General features: G+C 43.1%; 1 protein-coding gene across 2 annotated transcripts in view; it reads left to right on the forward strand.

The window, feature by feature from the left end:
• LOC148038843 (L-arabinokinase-like) overlaps positions 1–17,249 on the forward strand; it is a 171,084-nt gene that overhangs the window by 119,378 nt on the left and 34,457 nt on the right. For both annotated transcript variants that reach the window (XR_015690331.1, XM_087674735.1), the window contains exons 15-18: positions 8,632–8,816; positions 8,911–9,076; positions 9,259–9,342; positions 14,043–14,159. Coding sequence is in view for 1 of the 2 variants with exons in the window: in XM_087674735.1 (XP_087530861.1) it covers positions 8,632–8,816; positions 8,911–9,076; positions 9,259–9,342; positions 14,043–14,159 (552 nt within the window). In the remaining variant the exon portion in view is untranslated. The remainder of the gene's footprint in view (positions 1–8,631; positions 8,817–8,910; positions 9,077–9,258; positions 9,343–14,042; positions 14,160–17,249) is intronic.

Consider the following 17,249-nt stretch of genomic DNA (forward strand, 5'->3'; position numbering starts at 1 on the left):
ACAGACCAAGTGTTCGGATCCCTCAACTGCAAAACCAATGGGTTGCTGTACATACACTACTTCTTGAAGTTCCCCATGTAAAAATGTAGTCTTTATACCAAGCTAATGCACAATCCATCCATAATGGGCAACCAAAGCAACCATAGACCTAATGGTAGTCATGTGGGAGGTAGGAGCAAATGTCTTCTCATAGTCAATGCCTTTCTTCTATGGGTATCCCTTGGCCACAAGCCTGGCCTTATATTTGTCAATGGATCCATCTGCATTCATTTTCAGCTTATAGACCCACTTTGTACCAATGGCTTTCTTCCCAATAGGCAAAGACACTAAATTTCATGTTTGATTCTTTATGATGGAACTCAGCTTGCATTGCTGCCATCCAATGCACACTATGTTGTGCATCCTCAAAACATTCAGTCTCCTCATCATGAAATGTATCTGCTACCATAACAAACTCCGTGGTATGTGCACCATCATGCATACGAGCTTGCCTTCTAGTATGACCAGCAATAGGAGCATCCAAATGGCTATCTTTCATAGTTTGCAAATACCATCTAGGCATTTGTCTAGCCTCTTGATTGTGTACGAGCACATTGCTGGATATTCAGATCAACCATGGGCTGATTTTTCTGCATTACCCAATGGAGCAGCTGGCTGAACATTAAGTTCACTTGTTTAAGCTCCAGTTGTATCACTGAAAGAAATGGGGAACAACTCTTCAAATACATCATTGGTAGCCTGATACGTGTCAAAACCAACAAGGGATAATTATGATTTTTCATTGAAAAGCACATCCCTATTGATAAATAACTTTTTAGAGACAGGATCACATAACCTATATCCATTGCTCTGATTGCTGTACCCCACAAAAATGCATTTGACAGCCTTGCTATCCAACTTCTTCTTGAGTACCTTGGGAATGTGTGTGTATGCAAGACACCCAAAAGTACGATAATGCGCAAGAGAAGGTTTCCGGCTGTTCCAAGCCTCAAAAGGCATGACATTCTTTAATGCCTTGGTGGGGCACCTATTCAAGACATTACAAGTGCACATAACTGCTTGCTTATTAGTAGCCATCCATTTTGGTCAATAGAGTTTGATCTGCAAGAGCTCCCTCACATTGTGATCTTGTTAGAGATGAGAGGTTCTTTGCTACCCTTAGAGCTGTAGCTGAGGACTGATGACAACAAAAAGAAGAGATTAGTTTAGAGAGGGGCTTCAGATGGATTTCCTAATCAGGCATGCTCCATCTTCCTTCCTAAAATTTACCTCCTCAGCCCTCTATACAACAACTTTCCTCTTTACAGACCCTCCTAGCTGTACCTGACAGCACAGTATCCATTCCAGCTGGTCACTTTCCAACAACCCCCTTTGCAACAATTCTCATCTTTTCCACCCAGGTTTCCACGGCTAGGTCCCTCTCCTAATCCTTTTCACCACAATTATTTTAGCTAGAGGCCATTCTCATGCTATGGCTAGAGGCCATTCTCAGGGAGGAGTACAAGCAGGCATGCATGAACTTGTGCAGCCTGGCATGGTAGGAGGATGTATGTTAATCTTCAGAGCTTTTGGAGTTTCCCCAGTAGCACAATAGGGGTTGCCAATCCGACCAGAAAAGCTGGATTGGTAGGCAATAATTTCCTCAAGCCCCCATTATATGCAGTTTGATTTTGAAAGGGGAGGCTAAGAACTTCAAAAATGGAGGCCAGTCTGTGAAGCTTTTGAGTTTTTCACTGGAGCAAAAGAAATGAGGGCAGCTGGCAAGGTTTTCATCTATGGTAAGGGGCATATTGCCAAAGACTGTCCTAGAAAGGAAGAAGTCCGATGGGGATCTAAGAGTACAGGAGTCCAATGTCAAAAAGTGAAAGCATACAATAGGGCTAGTACCTGATCTTGTGGGGTAGCAATGAAGTGGAGTGGACTCAGAATTGTGTAGGGAATGGGAAAAAGTGAGAAGATGTAACAAGTCCCGACGGAAGAGAAGCAATGTAACAAGTCCCGATGGATAAAAGCTTTTCTTAATAATAAATAAAAGCAATTTTTTTTAAAAATTCCCTCCTCCCCCCAGCCGACGTCGCGCTGGAGGGGAGGGAGGGAAGCCACGTTCAAGCAGCACGCTGGGGCTCATGTGGAGCCTTAGCCATGCGTGCTGCCAGGTAAGGGAGGGAGGAACCTCTCCCTCCCCCCTATTTAAATCAGTGGAGGCCAGGGCTTGAGGAAGAAAAAAAGGAAACGGGAGTGCTGTAGCCGTGACGCTGCCAGGAGAGGACGAGAGTGGGGAAGAAGAGACTGAACGCTGCCGCTGGAGAGGAGGAGGCCTCGTGTCGCTGCCAAAGGCCGTAGAAGATCTGTCGAGCCACCGCCACCGCTGCCGCCCTCGTAGCCGACGGACGGCTGGCTACCTCCTCCTCCCCCCCCCCCCTTTCACCCCCCCTGGACCCCAAATTCAAACCATCATCATGGACCCCGGATGTTGTTCCGTGAAGAGTAAGAAGGAATAGGGTGGGAGAAGATAAAGAAGAGAAAGAGAGGAGTGAAGGAGGAAGAGTAAGAAGGAATAGGGTGGGAGAAGATAAAAAAAAGATAAAGAAGAGAAAGAGAGGAGTGAAGGAGGAAGAGTAGAGAGGAATAGGGTGGGAGAAGATAAAAAAAGATAAAGAAGAGAAAGAGAGGAGTGAAGGAGGAAGAGTAGAGAGGAATAGGGTGGAGTGAAGGAGGAAGAGTAGAGAAGAATAGGGTGGGAGAAGATAAAAAAAGATAAAGAAGAGAAAGAGAGGAGTGAAGGAGGAAGAGTAGAGAGGAATAGGGTGGGAGAAGATAAAGAAGAGAAAGAGAGGAGTGAAGGAGGAAGAGTAGAGTGAAAGAAGGAATAGGGTGGGAGAAGATAAAGGAGGTAAGAGAGAAGGAATAGAAGGAGGTAAAAGAGTAAAAAGGAGAGAAGAAGAGGGGTGAAGGAGGAAGAGTAGGGAAGAAGAAGGAAAAAGGTAGAGGAAGTGCAAGAAAAGAGAATAATTCCCTTTCTATACCTTTTGGCCCAAGCCCAAAGTTCTCCAAAGGTTCATGTGGTTGCAAAGCCACACTCACCCATAACCTTTTTGCGAAGTATATACCCTATAGGTCCTTCTTAGGTTTTATAAATCTTTCCTCTCTCCGAAGAAGCTAGGAACCTAAAGGTCTTATTATTCCTTCTCGTGATTAACCATTTAAACGGCTCCTTGCCTCGAAAGATAGACGGTGGAAATCCAGAAGAAAGAGCAAAAGCTGCCTTTACGATCGAACTACGATGCCGCCTAAGAAAGTCCAAAGAGTAGCTGCGGGAGGATCATCTCCTGGTATCCATGTGGATATCTCACCGCAAAACCAGGTTTTTTTTCTTCTTGGTTTTAAATCAGTTTTAAATCAATCAGGCAAAGACAAATTGTTAGGGATAGGATATATTTTTCCGAGTTATTTACAATGAAGGAGTTTAGTTTAATTGAACAAATGATAATGTATAGAACATAGTTCCTTCGAATAGCATCTTGCATTATAACGAATTACGAGCAAGATTATCTACTTACTATAGTAGTATATGTCAGTTAAATCCTGAAGGTATAAAAATTGTATCTTGCACCATTAACCCTATTCCTTTAGCAACGATTCATCATGAAATTCATGAAAGGTTTTTTTTTTTTCTTTACTCAAATTACTAGGAAACTATCATTGCTAAATGCATTTCTTAGCAAGGAAAAGATTATTATTTGGCATGAGTTTCGTTTGCAAGGAAAAAGGAAGGTTAAAATTGAATTCATCGACTGAAAAATCAATTATCACAAGGATAACAAATCGTGACGAGGTGATCAATATTACCTTCCAAAAGATAACTAAACCAATCTAAACTTAGAAATACCATGCTGAAGAGAAAAATACGCCTCGGAAATGATTTAAAGACCAAAGAAACGTTTATACCTTAAGCACTTGACTACTTTACTTATTGTAGGGTCAATAAATTTGTAACGATAAAGGACTAGGGTTTGTCCCTGAGGTTCTTAAAAAGAAACCCTAGGTTCGACATACGTCAGCTTAAAGAAACTAAAACGGATTATTTCAAACGCAGGACTTGCGCAGCAAGTACGAAGTCATGTAGTCTTGTGACTGATTCACAAGACAAAAGGGTAAACAACCTCAACAAGGATGGCAGATCCTTACTCAAGTTATCTTGCAAATGGATGTATTCTTGGATATCCTTCTAAATAAGGAAAGTTATAAACCGGAAACTAAAGTATCTAATGAACTTTAGGGTTGACCAAGTTGGGTTAATAAGGTACGTCCTAACCCGGAATATAAAGGATCTCGCCAAGTTACAAGACACCTTGGAAACGAGTGCTGATACACTCAAAAGGAAAGAATAATTCCTTAGCAGTTTGCCAAACAACACGGTCGATTTAATGGAAATGTTTGTGCTTGCTAGAGATTTTTGAGCACTGTTTGAATTATGAATTACAAATTAAATGAATACCTATACTTTAGGTTGAAGACCTGAAGGGAGAGGCAGTTTCAGTTACCCCCGACTGCCTGCCTGACCCTAAACAAGGGGGTTGTTGACTGCGCCGGGAACGTGGACCGAACCCGCCGCGAGAGGTCTCTCCGTTGAGCTCTACTTGGAGCAGGAGGACGCTTGGGTGCCAGGGGGGGCTCTGGCCGTAAATCCCTCGCCTTCCGGGTCCTGCGCAAGAGGCTAACGTGACTCGGGTTTTGATCTCGAGGCCCGCATACTAGTCTACGGGCAGAAGCTTGGAATAGTGATCACTGTGGATTACTGGATAGCCTTCGGGCAGATTATGGACAAGCCTACGGGCGGAACTCCTTGTATTTCAAAGATAACAATGATGATATGTTAATAAAGAACCTGTTTGATATTGTTTTTCTATGTCACGTGATAAGATTACGTGAAGGAACCAGTGTTTAACGGATTAATTAAAGAAGCTGGTTGCTACATGTCAAATTAATGTGTTAGATAATTACATAACTAAAACAAACTGAGGAAAGTGGGGAGGATGGGCCATAGGTCCGTCCTGCGGTTGGGTGGTTCCGGTTAGCCGGGAACTTTTCTCAAAGAACATCGGGATGATCGTAAAAGAAAACGAATAACGAAAGCGATGACCTAGAGTTATGTCTTAACCGATTTACGCTGTTTTAGGGGAACGGAATGGGACTATGCCTTATGGCAGAGAGGTTGAGCTTTGCATCCCTCTCGTTTCCCATTCTCCTTGAACCAAGTGCAGCGTGAATCCGCTTCGGACCTGGCGTTTCTGCGTAAAGTAGTTCGCTTGGGTCCGACGCTAGTTGCTGTTAGTTAATGACCAGTCAGGAAAACCCTAATTCCCGTCGATCTGAAGTGGGAACGGCCAAGATACTTCCGCTGCGTGGCAGACGCGGAAAGTCCTAGATCGCAAATCCCGTAACATTCCATGGGAGTGCCGAGCGGAGCTTTCTAGATATCCTTTCCGATGGACTGCTAAGTCGTGTCCTGGATGATACGAAGAGGACACGTTACAGAAGAGATCAGCCTGTTTTGACCTTTGATATAGGTGCCCAAGCAAACTTCATCTCTCCTGAGTTGGTGGATAGATTGGGCTTTCGTCCTGAGAAGGTAGGGCCTTGCACAAGGCTAGATTTACTTGTCCAGGGCATTCAAATCCTGAGACTCTGACGCACATACAAGTGCTTTGATCTTCTTTGATAGAGGTGAACACAAAAACTTCATCTCACGTGGGTTGGTTGCCAAGTTGGGCATTCACTGTGAAAGGATGGGGCCTTTGCTTGAGGCTAGGCCGACTTGATGTTCATCCAACTATTGTATTTAGTATGTACTTAGTTGTCCCTTAGAGGGCCTTTTTTGCACTTTCTATGAGTCTCTATACGTAGTTCTTTTTCTCTATGGAAAAGAAACTATATGAAAAACTAAAGCAATAATCATCATTAAGTTAGAGCAAGTCCAAATACATACATGAAAGAATAAAGATACGTGTCTTGCATGCTGGCTGTTTGCAAGTGGGAATGTCAAGTACAAGGGCTAGCAAGAGACCAATACGTTAGCTTGCAGTGCCAAACCATATGGGGAATTCCTATATTGGAAGAAGGTGCCTAAATTCCCAAATATGTAAGAAGGCAACATGGGAAATTCTTATATAAAAAATGTGCGAGAATCCTGAATATGTAAGGAGTCATGTAAGTCCTTGTTAATTTTTGAATCTCCTTCCAATAGCCTCCTGCATGTGATCGTCCATATTTACCATGCAGTAATGCTAGAATTGAGGTTTTAGTAGGTTAACGTCTGGAGACACATTTTTGCAATTAGGTTGTCCATCAATAGTCCAAGCCACTGCTTGTTGAGTGCCTAACATGTATCAATGAGTGAATTGAAAGATGAGCATAAGGTCTCTTTTTCAAATCTCCTCTGCTTTGGGGTAGTCACAAATACAAATGGAGTTGAGGAGAAGGGAGATAGACGCAGCAATACCTCTGGAGTGGCTTGCTCCCCGGATACGAGAGCTGATAGAGCCCAGGGAGGTATAGGCAGCTAGGTTTTCACTAGCAGTCATCCCCCTACAGGTGGCAGGTAGAGTGGGCGGCAACTCGCAGGGGACTTTCTTCGCCGTTCAGGAGGGGGGGCGTCTGCTCCTTGACAGAGGGCAGCAGGATGAGGGGATAGCCGCCCTTTCGTGGAGGAGGATTCGGGTGGTGGGCCTTCAGGGGAAGACATGGCGATTGGACCCCTATGTTTTTTGGAAGGAGCTCAGGGAGTGGCGCCTTTAGATCTGGGAGGGTAGACCACTTGATGAGCTAGAGTGGGATCTAGGAGAGTGTTTATGGCTGGCCACTGTGGTCGCCAAGAAGCCACCCAGGTTCCAGGAGTACACTGCCAGGATTGGCAAACACGTATTGATGCAGGAAGATATGAATTGGGCGCCGTGACGTAGCAAGCAGTGGGTGGAGCACAGCATCACGGAGCCTTTCCGATGGACTTTTTGGCACCGCCTATGGGATAGCTGGAGGCCAAGGAGGGTGTCATATTTCTTATGGCTGGTGGCACATGGAGGCTTGGTGGTGGGAAGTTGGCTTGCCCAAATGCAGAAGGAGGGAAGTTGTAAGCGCTGCATACAACAGCCTCTGCAAACCCCAAAGCATTGCCTGTGGTTATGTGAGGAGACGCAACTCGTCGCATCCTTGGCCGTATAGTACCCAGCCTTGGATGTATCTCATGGGGAGCTTTCTGCTGGTAGGCAGTCAGCCAAGGCCGTCACCTTCTATATGAGGCCGGGATGTAGGATACGATATTCAATATCGAGGCAAGATCGTGCGCAGTGGTCAGTTTGGAGGCTCTACCCATCCGCCAGGTACTGGAGCCCACAGCAGACCGCTCGGAGGTATAAAAGATCATAGGGAGTCTTATAGGATGGCGTATCTAGAAGGCGCGGTGTCAGGCGGCTTTTGGCAGAGAGAGATATTCAGTACGGGCGACCTTAGTAGAGCTTTGGACCTCCATCATCCACTCCCTCCACGGCCGATGGGATTAGGTGCAGGGTGAGTCCAGGGCTCAATAGGAGCTCTGTTGTAACTTCATGCGCACAAGGGGCGGCCAGGACCTGTTTTTTGTGATGTAGGCAGGCAGCCCCAGATGTCGATACACCCCCCCTCCATGGCTTCTTGCCTCCACCCCCCTAGACCGCCTTGAGAGGCTTGTATACATGATGTATTTGTGACTTTGCATCAGCTCCAGCTAGTCTGTTGAGCATGAGCACTCCGTTGTAATCAGTTTTTTTAAGTAATATAATCAGTCACATTTTACTTGAAAAAAAAAGTCACAAATACAAATGGCTTTCTCTCTTAAGTCATGGTGCATCTCATGTACACCATCTCGTTCTGCCAAAGACAAGCTAGGTGCCTACCACTGGACTTGTTTGTGCTATAAGACAAGGAAATAGTGCAATCTTTCTTTGGCTGCAGCTCTCCACTAATGCCCTTCAAAAGTTTGTCAACAAAGGCTGAGTGATGTCCTGTCCATGCCAATGCCTGTAGCAGCTGGAATTTCTCTGATCTTGCTCATCTGAATCCTCCTCCCTAGTCTAGTTGTGTATCGAAAGAAGGGACTGTTTGGAGTTCTGTCTTGACATGAATCTCTGCACACCCTTCTCTTGGGCCCAATCAAGTCTTTGCAAGTGTCTTCTCTGATTAGCGCAATGCCTCGACCCCTCTTGAGTGCGTGTGGGTGGATACGGATCAATGTACCACGTCTGATCACAATGTTCTTGTATCTTCAATCCTGCACTAGTACCAGCCTGCATGCTCTGTCAAGTCTGCTTCCTCTCTCGTCCATCTACTGTCAGCTTTAACTGTAAAATGGTAGTTGCAACCACTAATAGAAGTATGCATTTGTAGTTTAGGTTAAAACTTTTCAACACTTTTGTTGAAGCCTACTAAACACAGTTGTTGAGTTGCACGCTTTTCAAGATTACATGTAAAAGATATTCAATTTGGGTCTCAAGGTCTCTTCGTCCTCTGTGCTATTAAAAGAATAGATAAAAATCATTTTAGTCATGCGGATGTGTGTGTTTATTCCTTTTTTGATGCTTTTCTTTTGGTTTTCAGCAAAGTGGGGCGAGAAGGCTTCAAGATGCTATTGTGTTTGGCTATCAAATGCAAAGAATCCCAGGTCGCGATTTGGGTATTCCAAAGTGGTATACTCATGCAGAGAAGGAGTTGAGTCTTCGTTCAGCACCTGCACATGAACAGATGGGATCTATGATTCCCCAGGATTCCAATTTGCTGGAAGTGTGCGTATGGCTAGCTAGAGAAACTTGAGCTCAACAAATTGTTGAACTGCTTCTCTCAACTTTGTGACTTTCTGTAGTCCCGGTGATTATGCAGTGAAAATTTTGAGATCCTTAGTGGAAATGGGTATGAACTTCCTGACACGGCTATATTCCTGACGAGCCTTTCTAAATTAGCAAATATGAAACACAACACTGGCCAAGTTGCAGATGCGCCACCACTGCGGGAATGGCTTGCAGCAGCTGGAATATTTAATTGGGAGGTACAGTAGCTCTGGAAACATCATCTTGAATCAGTTTTTAAAAAATTATGGACTGTTCTTTCTGTATGATAACTCTGGAATCAAGATCTTAAGCCAATATTCTACTGCTTTTTGCACATATCAGAGCCTAGAACCCTTCATCTATGAAGATGCTCATTACTGTTCTAACCCACTTTTTCCAGCATGAAATCATTGTTTCTCGAGCTCCTGGCAGGCTGGATGTTATGGGAGGAATCGGAGATTATTCAGGCAGCTTAGTTTTGCAGGTTTGATCCTAACTCTTTTTATGCACATCGTGTTTGTGGTACAGTACCACTTGTAATAATGAAAAGAGAGCAAGTACATGAACAACTTCTCTAGAAATCGCACACTGGAATGGACCTTATTTTCAGAAACAGTAGTTGGTAGTTAGCCTTCCAAATGTGCCACCTTGTGAGGCTACCAATGATCTCCCATACCTCCAATTGCAACACAGTAGGCTCCAGTACTTTGTGGTTAGGAAAATCCTCTAGGGCAAACACTACACATGAGGCAGCCTTGATGACGATGATTTTTTCTAGCATTTATGCCATGTATAGTAGGTGATGGCTGTGATTGACCGATTGCGAGTACAAAGCCCCCCTTGAGATACACTCCAATGGCCATCATCGGTAGACTTTGTTTTGCTGCATCTAGGCCAACCAGCTGCTGACTACCAGACCCTTATGGGTTATAAGCCATAAGAAGTAGGAAACCCTCCTCAAGTGCCAGCTATCCCAGAGGCGTGGCCAGAAGGTCTAGTGGAAAGCATCTGTGATGCTATATTGTGGCCAATGTCTGTTGTGTGATGGGGCCCAATTCATGTCATCCTTCATTAGAATATGTGTATCAATCTGTGATATGTAGGCAAAGAAGCTCCCTGGCTTCTAGGATACCACTGCAGCAGGTCACCAGTGATTCACCACCACTCTCCTAGATCCTCATTTAGAGCCTTGCCCTCCTAAATCCAAAGTTATTAGTCCTGGGAATATCACCATGGGATGTGTGGATCAAACTGGCATGGTTTCGCTTCAAGGCCTATGACTCTGATCCTCATCCAAGGGATGTTGCACGGCAAAGAAAGTATCTGAGGGGTGCTAGACTGGAAAGCATTCGTGACACTATGCTTTCCCCAATGTTTCTTGTGTGATTGGCCCAATTCATGTCATCCTTCAAAAGAATATGTCCACCAATTTGTGCTATCTAGGCAAAGAAGCTCATTGGCTTCCAGGATAGCACTGAAGTAGGTCAACACCACCACTCTCCTAGGTCCGAGTTCACCTCATTCAGGGCCCTGCCCTCCCAAATCCAAAGTTATCACTCTTGGAGATCTCACCATGTGATGTGTGGATCAAATTACCATGGCTTTGCTTGGAGGCCTATGACTCTGATCTGTCCTTCAAGGGACATTGGACAGTGAAGAAGGTATTTGAGGGGTGCAGCTTACTTTCCCTGCAACCTACACTGGGATGCCTGTAGGTGAAAATTGTATTGTGGCGTGGCTATAGAGGTTCTCGATGGGGAGGTGCTAGCTAGTCCTGGGGGACTGTTGTATCAATCTCTTGCCTCTTGGCCATGTACCCCATCTGCCAACCTGCTACCTGCTGAACTACCTCCAGATCCAGGTCCTTGTAGACATCTCTCAAAACCTTGATGGAGCAGGTAGAGCCATCCTCCCAGTTGAGCTGCAACCTACCTCCATCACGGAATTGTGGGTTGTAGATGACTAGCTATCTATTAATCTTCTCTTGACAACATGGGGGCCTCTACTCTACGACTGTCTGCAAACTCTATCATGGTTGTAGCAACCTGTGAAGGAAGGATGATCTAGGTAGTGTGGTCAGCGCCATGGTGAAGAGATGATCTTGGTTCTTAGCACCACACAAAGTTTGACATTCCTCCTATGCATTACATGATTTCATCATCTTTGTACTAGGGCCCTTGGGCAAGTGAACAATTTCCCCACGAGAGACATTGTCCAAGTGGCACCTGCTGCATGAGCATTCTTCAACATCTAGCATTGCATCTCGACCTCACATTTCTCTTGTTCCCCTTTTTGGGCCTGAGAGGGGGTGTTATGAAACCCTTCACCCGCAGTTTACGTTTTTGCGTTTCTGCATTTTGTGTTTAGGGTCTGTAGTCCAAAAAAGGGGCGCCACCCTAGATTGAGTGTGCCTATTTATAGGCCACTTTCTCATTCATTCCTCACGGGTGAATCATTTAGTCCGTGACCTCTTCTCTCCAGCCTCTCCATTGCCCTCACACCCCTTCAAGAGGACATTGTGGTTCATGGTTCGTGGCTATCTTCATCATCTTCCTTGTGCTATGGCACCCTTGTTCCCTTGTATCACATTCACTCAATGATTAAGAACTTCATCATTCCATTCATCAGAGTTTCTTCTCTCTTCTCTTCTCTTTTCCATGTTTGCTGAGTTCACTCTGTGTTCCTCGTTGCAACCCGTACTGTGTTGCTGGTACGCCATCTTTTGATATAGGGTGGCTTGCAAAATGTAAAAAACATAGTTGTTTGGGGCTGTAAGAGTAGTCACCAGCAGTTGGGAACAGTAGGCGGCAGTAGTGGTGGATAGGCGCAAGGGGCTAATGATAATGTGGCAATATTCTTCAAAGGCTGTTGAAGGGGGCGTTGAAGGTACAAACAAGGATAGGATGAATGGTGGGCAGCTTGTTTATATATAGATGCAGAAGGACTTCCCAAATAAGGGTTTTGCTTATGGGACATAGAAACTCCTAATTAAACTTTTGGTAATTTACATGTTTTGGGTTTGTTTTAAAGAGGGAATCAAATTGTAATGTATTTTTAGCTCAATAGGGAGATTTGGTATGAGGGGACTAATGCCATTTAGTCCATTATTTTGAGTGAGAGAAATCCAGGATCAAGCTTGCAACATGTAGTGCACTCTTCACAAAGCCCATTTGATGGGAATTATTCTCAACAAGCTACTTGTAGTGTTTGATGGTGTTGCAAATGCCTTTATATGCTCATATATTAAATTCTGTTGTTAATTTCTAACACATAACATTGATGCTTCGGGTGCTTTGGTTGCTTCAAAGATGGGTGACACGTAGAGGAAGAACAAGGGTCTATGCTACTAGTGTGGCAAGAAGAAGCACCTTTGCAAGGATTGCAAAACGCTAGCAATATTCCAGAAGTAGAAGAAGGAGAAGGAGAAGAAGATGAAGGGCAAGGACTCCTCCAATCCTTTATCATCCTCAAATTCCAACACGGATTTTGGCCATGCGGAAAAGGCGACGGTAGCCTTAGAATCATTCTTCTTGCCCTAGTGGTGGTGTCATCTCTCATGACTTTCTTGTGCGAGAGATGGAGTGTGAGCATATAGTGGTGGAGGAACATGTGAGCCTCATCCATATGCAACTATGATGGATCCTAAGCATGGCTTTCTACATGCACCAATGAAGACTTGCAGCTTTAAATCTTGAAGCTGGCTTGCCTTTTAGGTTCGCAATGGGAGGTGAAATAAAGTGGTGTCTTTGCTCCTAATCTCCCCTCACATGATGGGAGACTTTGGTAGTCTAGGCCAAAAGGACAGGAATGCATGGTCATGATGTGCTTTCATAGAGTTGGTTCCGGATAGGCATCGAGATTCGGCTATTTCCTCTCTATGGTCAGGGATTGGTGCAATTGACATCAGCATTAGTGTCTTTTTGAGGCACCTTGATGGTGGCCTGGTCACCCACTACTTGGGTATCTATGATCCTATGTGATTGTCATTGTTGTATGTACCATGGTGGGTCTTTTGTCATTGTATTTTATTGTATGTATCAGCCATGATCTAAGACAAGGTGTTGGGGATGTACATATCATGGCTGTATGGGCACACTATTTAAGTGTATTTCGTTTTTGAGGAGGAACAATATTTATTGCTGAACAACCTGCATTAATGGCCTTATGAAATGCTGCCAGACTTGTTTATTGTTTTTCATTATTGCAGCCTATTTAAAGGCTGGCTCTCCTCCATCTCAGATTCATCTTATGCATGCACACTGCATCGTGCTAGAGAGAGGGAAACTGGGATAACTCTATGCTGGTTGCCCACAGCCCATGCCTTTGTACACACTCTTGTGCTTTGGTATATGAATTCTGTTTCCAGAATTCATTATCTTTTTCATGTGTTCTTGTTCTTGTGTTCAGTTCTTCGAGTTTACAGCAGCTTAATTGTTTTGGTTCCCTTTTGGCAACACCCCTTCTTCCTCAACAAAGTCACCAGCCAACAATTCATCAGATTAAAAATCTTGATTCATCTATTTCATCCAACCTATGGCATTGATTCGGTGGTTGAATATCCCTTTTTCCTCACTTTCAAAAAGCAGCATCGCCATTCATTGTGGTGGGTGTATATGAACAACTCACCAATGTCAATGTACCTAGCTTAACCCTCCTCTCATGAAGGGTAGAAGCTCAAATGGAGATGTAAATTTCTCTGTAAGGTTTGAATACAATGCCTTCCATAGGAGATGTAAGTTCTAATGTCTATGATAATGTCTCTGAACGTTTAATTTCAAGTAATTGATGAAATGGAAGACGAACCACGTGAGATGGAAAAAGGGAAGAAAAAAATGTTTGCTAATGCCTGTATGTTATGGTTTTATGATATGATAGTTCTAGGTGTTATTAGTGTCTTAAAGATGTTTGTGCTAGAAGGCTAAAATTGTCAAAAAAGGTAAAGTTTCTCGACTACCAAAGAGTTTTGTTGAACTCATACCTTTGAGACAGTTTCGTAGATCCACAAATGCCTTTGGAGAAACATTTGTGATAGAATGAAACACTCATCTTCTGTACTTTATCTTGCTGAAGTGGAGAAGTTTTGTATCCCTTACAAACAAGTTATGAAACTGTACTAGTAACTCTTTACTTCTGTTCTAGGAATAATCTAAGAAATACATCTTTGAGCCTCCGTTGCATGTGCAGATGCCCATTCGTGAAGCTTGCCATGTAGCATTACAACTTAGTCATCCAGGAAAACAACTACTCTGGAAGCATGCAATGGCACGAAAAGGACATGAATTGCATCCCATCATTCAGATTGTAAGTACTGGTGTCCAATTTATGATTTCCCATTTCTCTCCTTTTCTTTTGTCCTCTACAAGTTGTATTAATATGAGAATGTCATCAAACTGATGCAAAGCCAATAAACAGCAAAAAAGCTACTCATCTAATAAAAGGGAAATCAAAAATTTCAAAGCCCCTTTTTGAGCACTAAATGCAACGTCAGGCATGCAGAATGACTGCAGCTGTAAGGATAACCTCAAGCCATGGAGCAACCACTGATAGCATTTTCAAAATTGTACAGATTGAATTCATCATGATTAATGTTGATTAACCAGCAGTTATTGAAACAAGTTCATGATTGAAATAGTGCACACAGAATTAGAGAGCAAGCTTGACTGTCTTTGTTTTTCGTTCTTCTTCTGTCAATCATGGGGGTTTATTATAATGGTTCCTGGTGGCATACGACTTTGCATTCTCCTATTTTTTGGTGATGAGAAAATGTCCAAATATTCATGCCAAGGCTATTCACACTTAGGGATATCTCACCAAAATACTAAATGCCTAAGCAATATGGGTATCAATCAAAACAAATGGTCAATATAGAAAATTGCCACAACTAGCACATCCAAAATAGTCAAGGTTATATCTTATGGATGAAGAAAACACACAATCATTAATTCCTCAATTCTCTCCCTTAATGATCGGCTTGTTTTCTTTGACTCCCATCATAGATCTTATAAACTCAAATTTGGCTATACCAAGTTGTTTGGCAAGAACGTCAACAACCTATCCATCAGTACACAAGCTGAACTTTGCTGAAACCTTCCCTTGAACGAAACAATAGTGTATCTCATTATATGCTTGATATGACCATGAAGAATGGAATCTCAGCAAGTTGGATAGAATTTTGATCATCACACATAATCCAAGTTGGACCACAAGAAATAAAAATCTCACCCAACAATCCCCTCAACCAAGCACATTTACAAACTGTATTCTTTGCTGCATTATACTCTGCCTCTGCATTTTACTCTCCCTTTGCAGATGGCAATGCTGCTGTAGGTTGTTTTTTACTTCCAAGATATTGCAAGAGAAAATATGCATGCTGAAACTGTTCTCAAATCATCAATATATCTACTGCTAATCTGTATCATGAATTCCAGAGAATACTAAATCCCATGTTAAGAGACTCTGTGTGCCAATTGAAGGGGCCTTTGGTATATCTAAGAAGACACTTTTCTGCTTCTAATCTGACTCCTTTGGATCAGCCATGAATTGATTAAGATGACTCGCTACATGGATAATATTTGGTCGAATTATAGTACTTTATATCAAGCTTCCCACAAGGTGTTTGAGAAGTGTCACGTTTGCACATATATCATCTGAGAAAACTGAAACTTCCATTTCTCCAAACTTCCACTATCCAAAAACAAAAACATATCAAGTCTCATTGACAAGGCTACTTGTGTTGTTGAATATATTGTCCATTACTTCTAGTGATTAACAAATCAGTCACACAAATAATATGAAGCATCCTATCGTCTTATTCCTATAATGTAAGATGTGGATAAGAGAATCTTCCTCTCTCACTTAGTCCCACTTTGAGTGTCAGCCGTTCAAAGTTGAATAGAGTGATCAGAACAAACATCACTAAATTGGAGATGGAGAGGACTTGGTCCGAGGCCCCTTTCCCATTAGGCACGAAGATGGCACAATACCAATGTCACTTCTTGCAGCTTTCCCATGACAGTTTCACAGTGAGATCGAGATATATGGATGCTCAACTTTATCATGGGCTTTGAGTTGCTATTGGACAGATCCGCACCTCATCACATCAAGTGATGATTGAGACAGGTCGATGGAGCCGTGTTGCAACAAATGAGAGGATGTGCCAACTTTGTGGATGGGAGGCTGAGACGGAGGAACACTATTTGTAGATGCACTATATATTATGATATCCAAGGCCGCTACCATTGCCTCTTTAAGAAGGGCTTTGGACCATTGAGATGGGTGATGGACTATGAGGACTAGATATGCTTGGGCGTTTTCTTATTGGAGCTCCAATGGCGCAAAGCAGCATTGTTACGGGTTCGGAGGCAACCCCAATCACATCCACCCCTCTAGAAAGTAGTTACAAACTTTTTCAGTATAGTTGACCCCCCAGCCACTCCCATCTTAGACACTACATCTCCTACTAACAAGCACCATCAAGGGGTATCATCAGGTGGCATCATAGTAGACAAAGCTATAGCATTATGCAGAGCACGATGCCCTAGGGTTCTTGCTCAGCAATGTAGGCATGCTCATATGCGACACATTCACGTCATGATTGCTCATTATAGACAAAGATTATATTCACGTCATGATTCCATACACTGAGAGGGAGATATTCTATACTCTTTTCAGTTTCTCAGTTTTCCATATTCTTCATTTTCCATTTCAATTTATCACGTAGAACTAGACATAATTTTGTTTTCTTCTCTAATGAGAGATGATGATGCCAATTGTATTAGTTTATGGTCTCATAGGCCATTCTGGCCTTCTAGAAACGTTAATAGATCTTTCTTTCTTTCTTTCTCACTCTCTGTCTCTATCTTTTCCATTCTCTCTCTCTCTCTTTCTCTCTCTCTCTCTCTCTCTCTCTCTCTCTCTCTCTCTCTCTCTCTCTATTTGATAGTCTAGACCACTTCATGGTACTTAGCCCTCATCCACAAGCACAAATATAATCTACTCTTACCACCACCTTTCTCTCTACTCTAGCAAAACCCCATGTTCCTACTCTAGTCTTGCCATAGCTTTCCCTTGGCACCTCTGTTGCAAAATTGCGGTCAAGAAGAAGAGCACATATTGCCTAGTGCGACTACAATATGTTTAGATTCATGCCCAAAAATGCTTCAGAAGGAGTTGTATCTTCCAAGTCTTTGGTCAAAGATTAGACTAAGATTAACCATTACATGAGAGTATCTTATCAACCACCATGGTTGAGCCTAAGGCGTTTACATTACTTGATAATGGATCCTAATACTAGTACTTGCTAGACTACCTTTGCTTCTCAATATACAAGGGTAGAGTATATATCCTAAATGATCAAGATCTTCGGTGCCAGACACTCTATGAGTGTGACAA

This window comes from Lygodium microphyllum, chromosome 3 (genome assembly GCF_053477565.2).
Source record: "Lygodium microphyllum isolate KBCC chromosome 3, Lygodium_microphyllum_v1.1.10, whole genome shotgun sequence".
NCBI classification, from domain to species: Eukaryota; Viridiplantae; Streptophyta; class Polypodiopsida; order Schizaeales; family Lygodiaceae; genus Lygodium; species Lygodium microphyllum.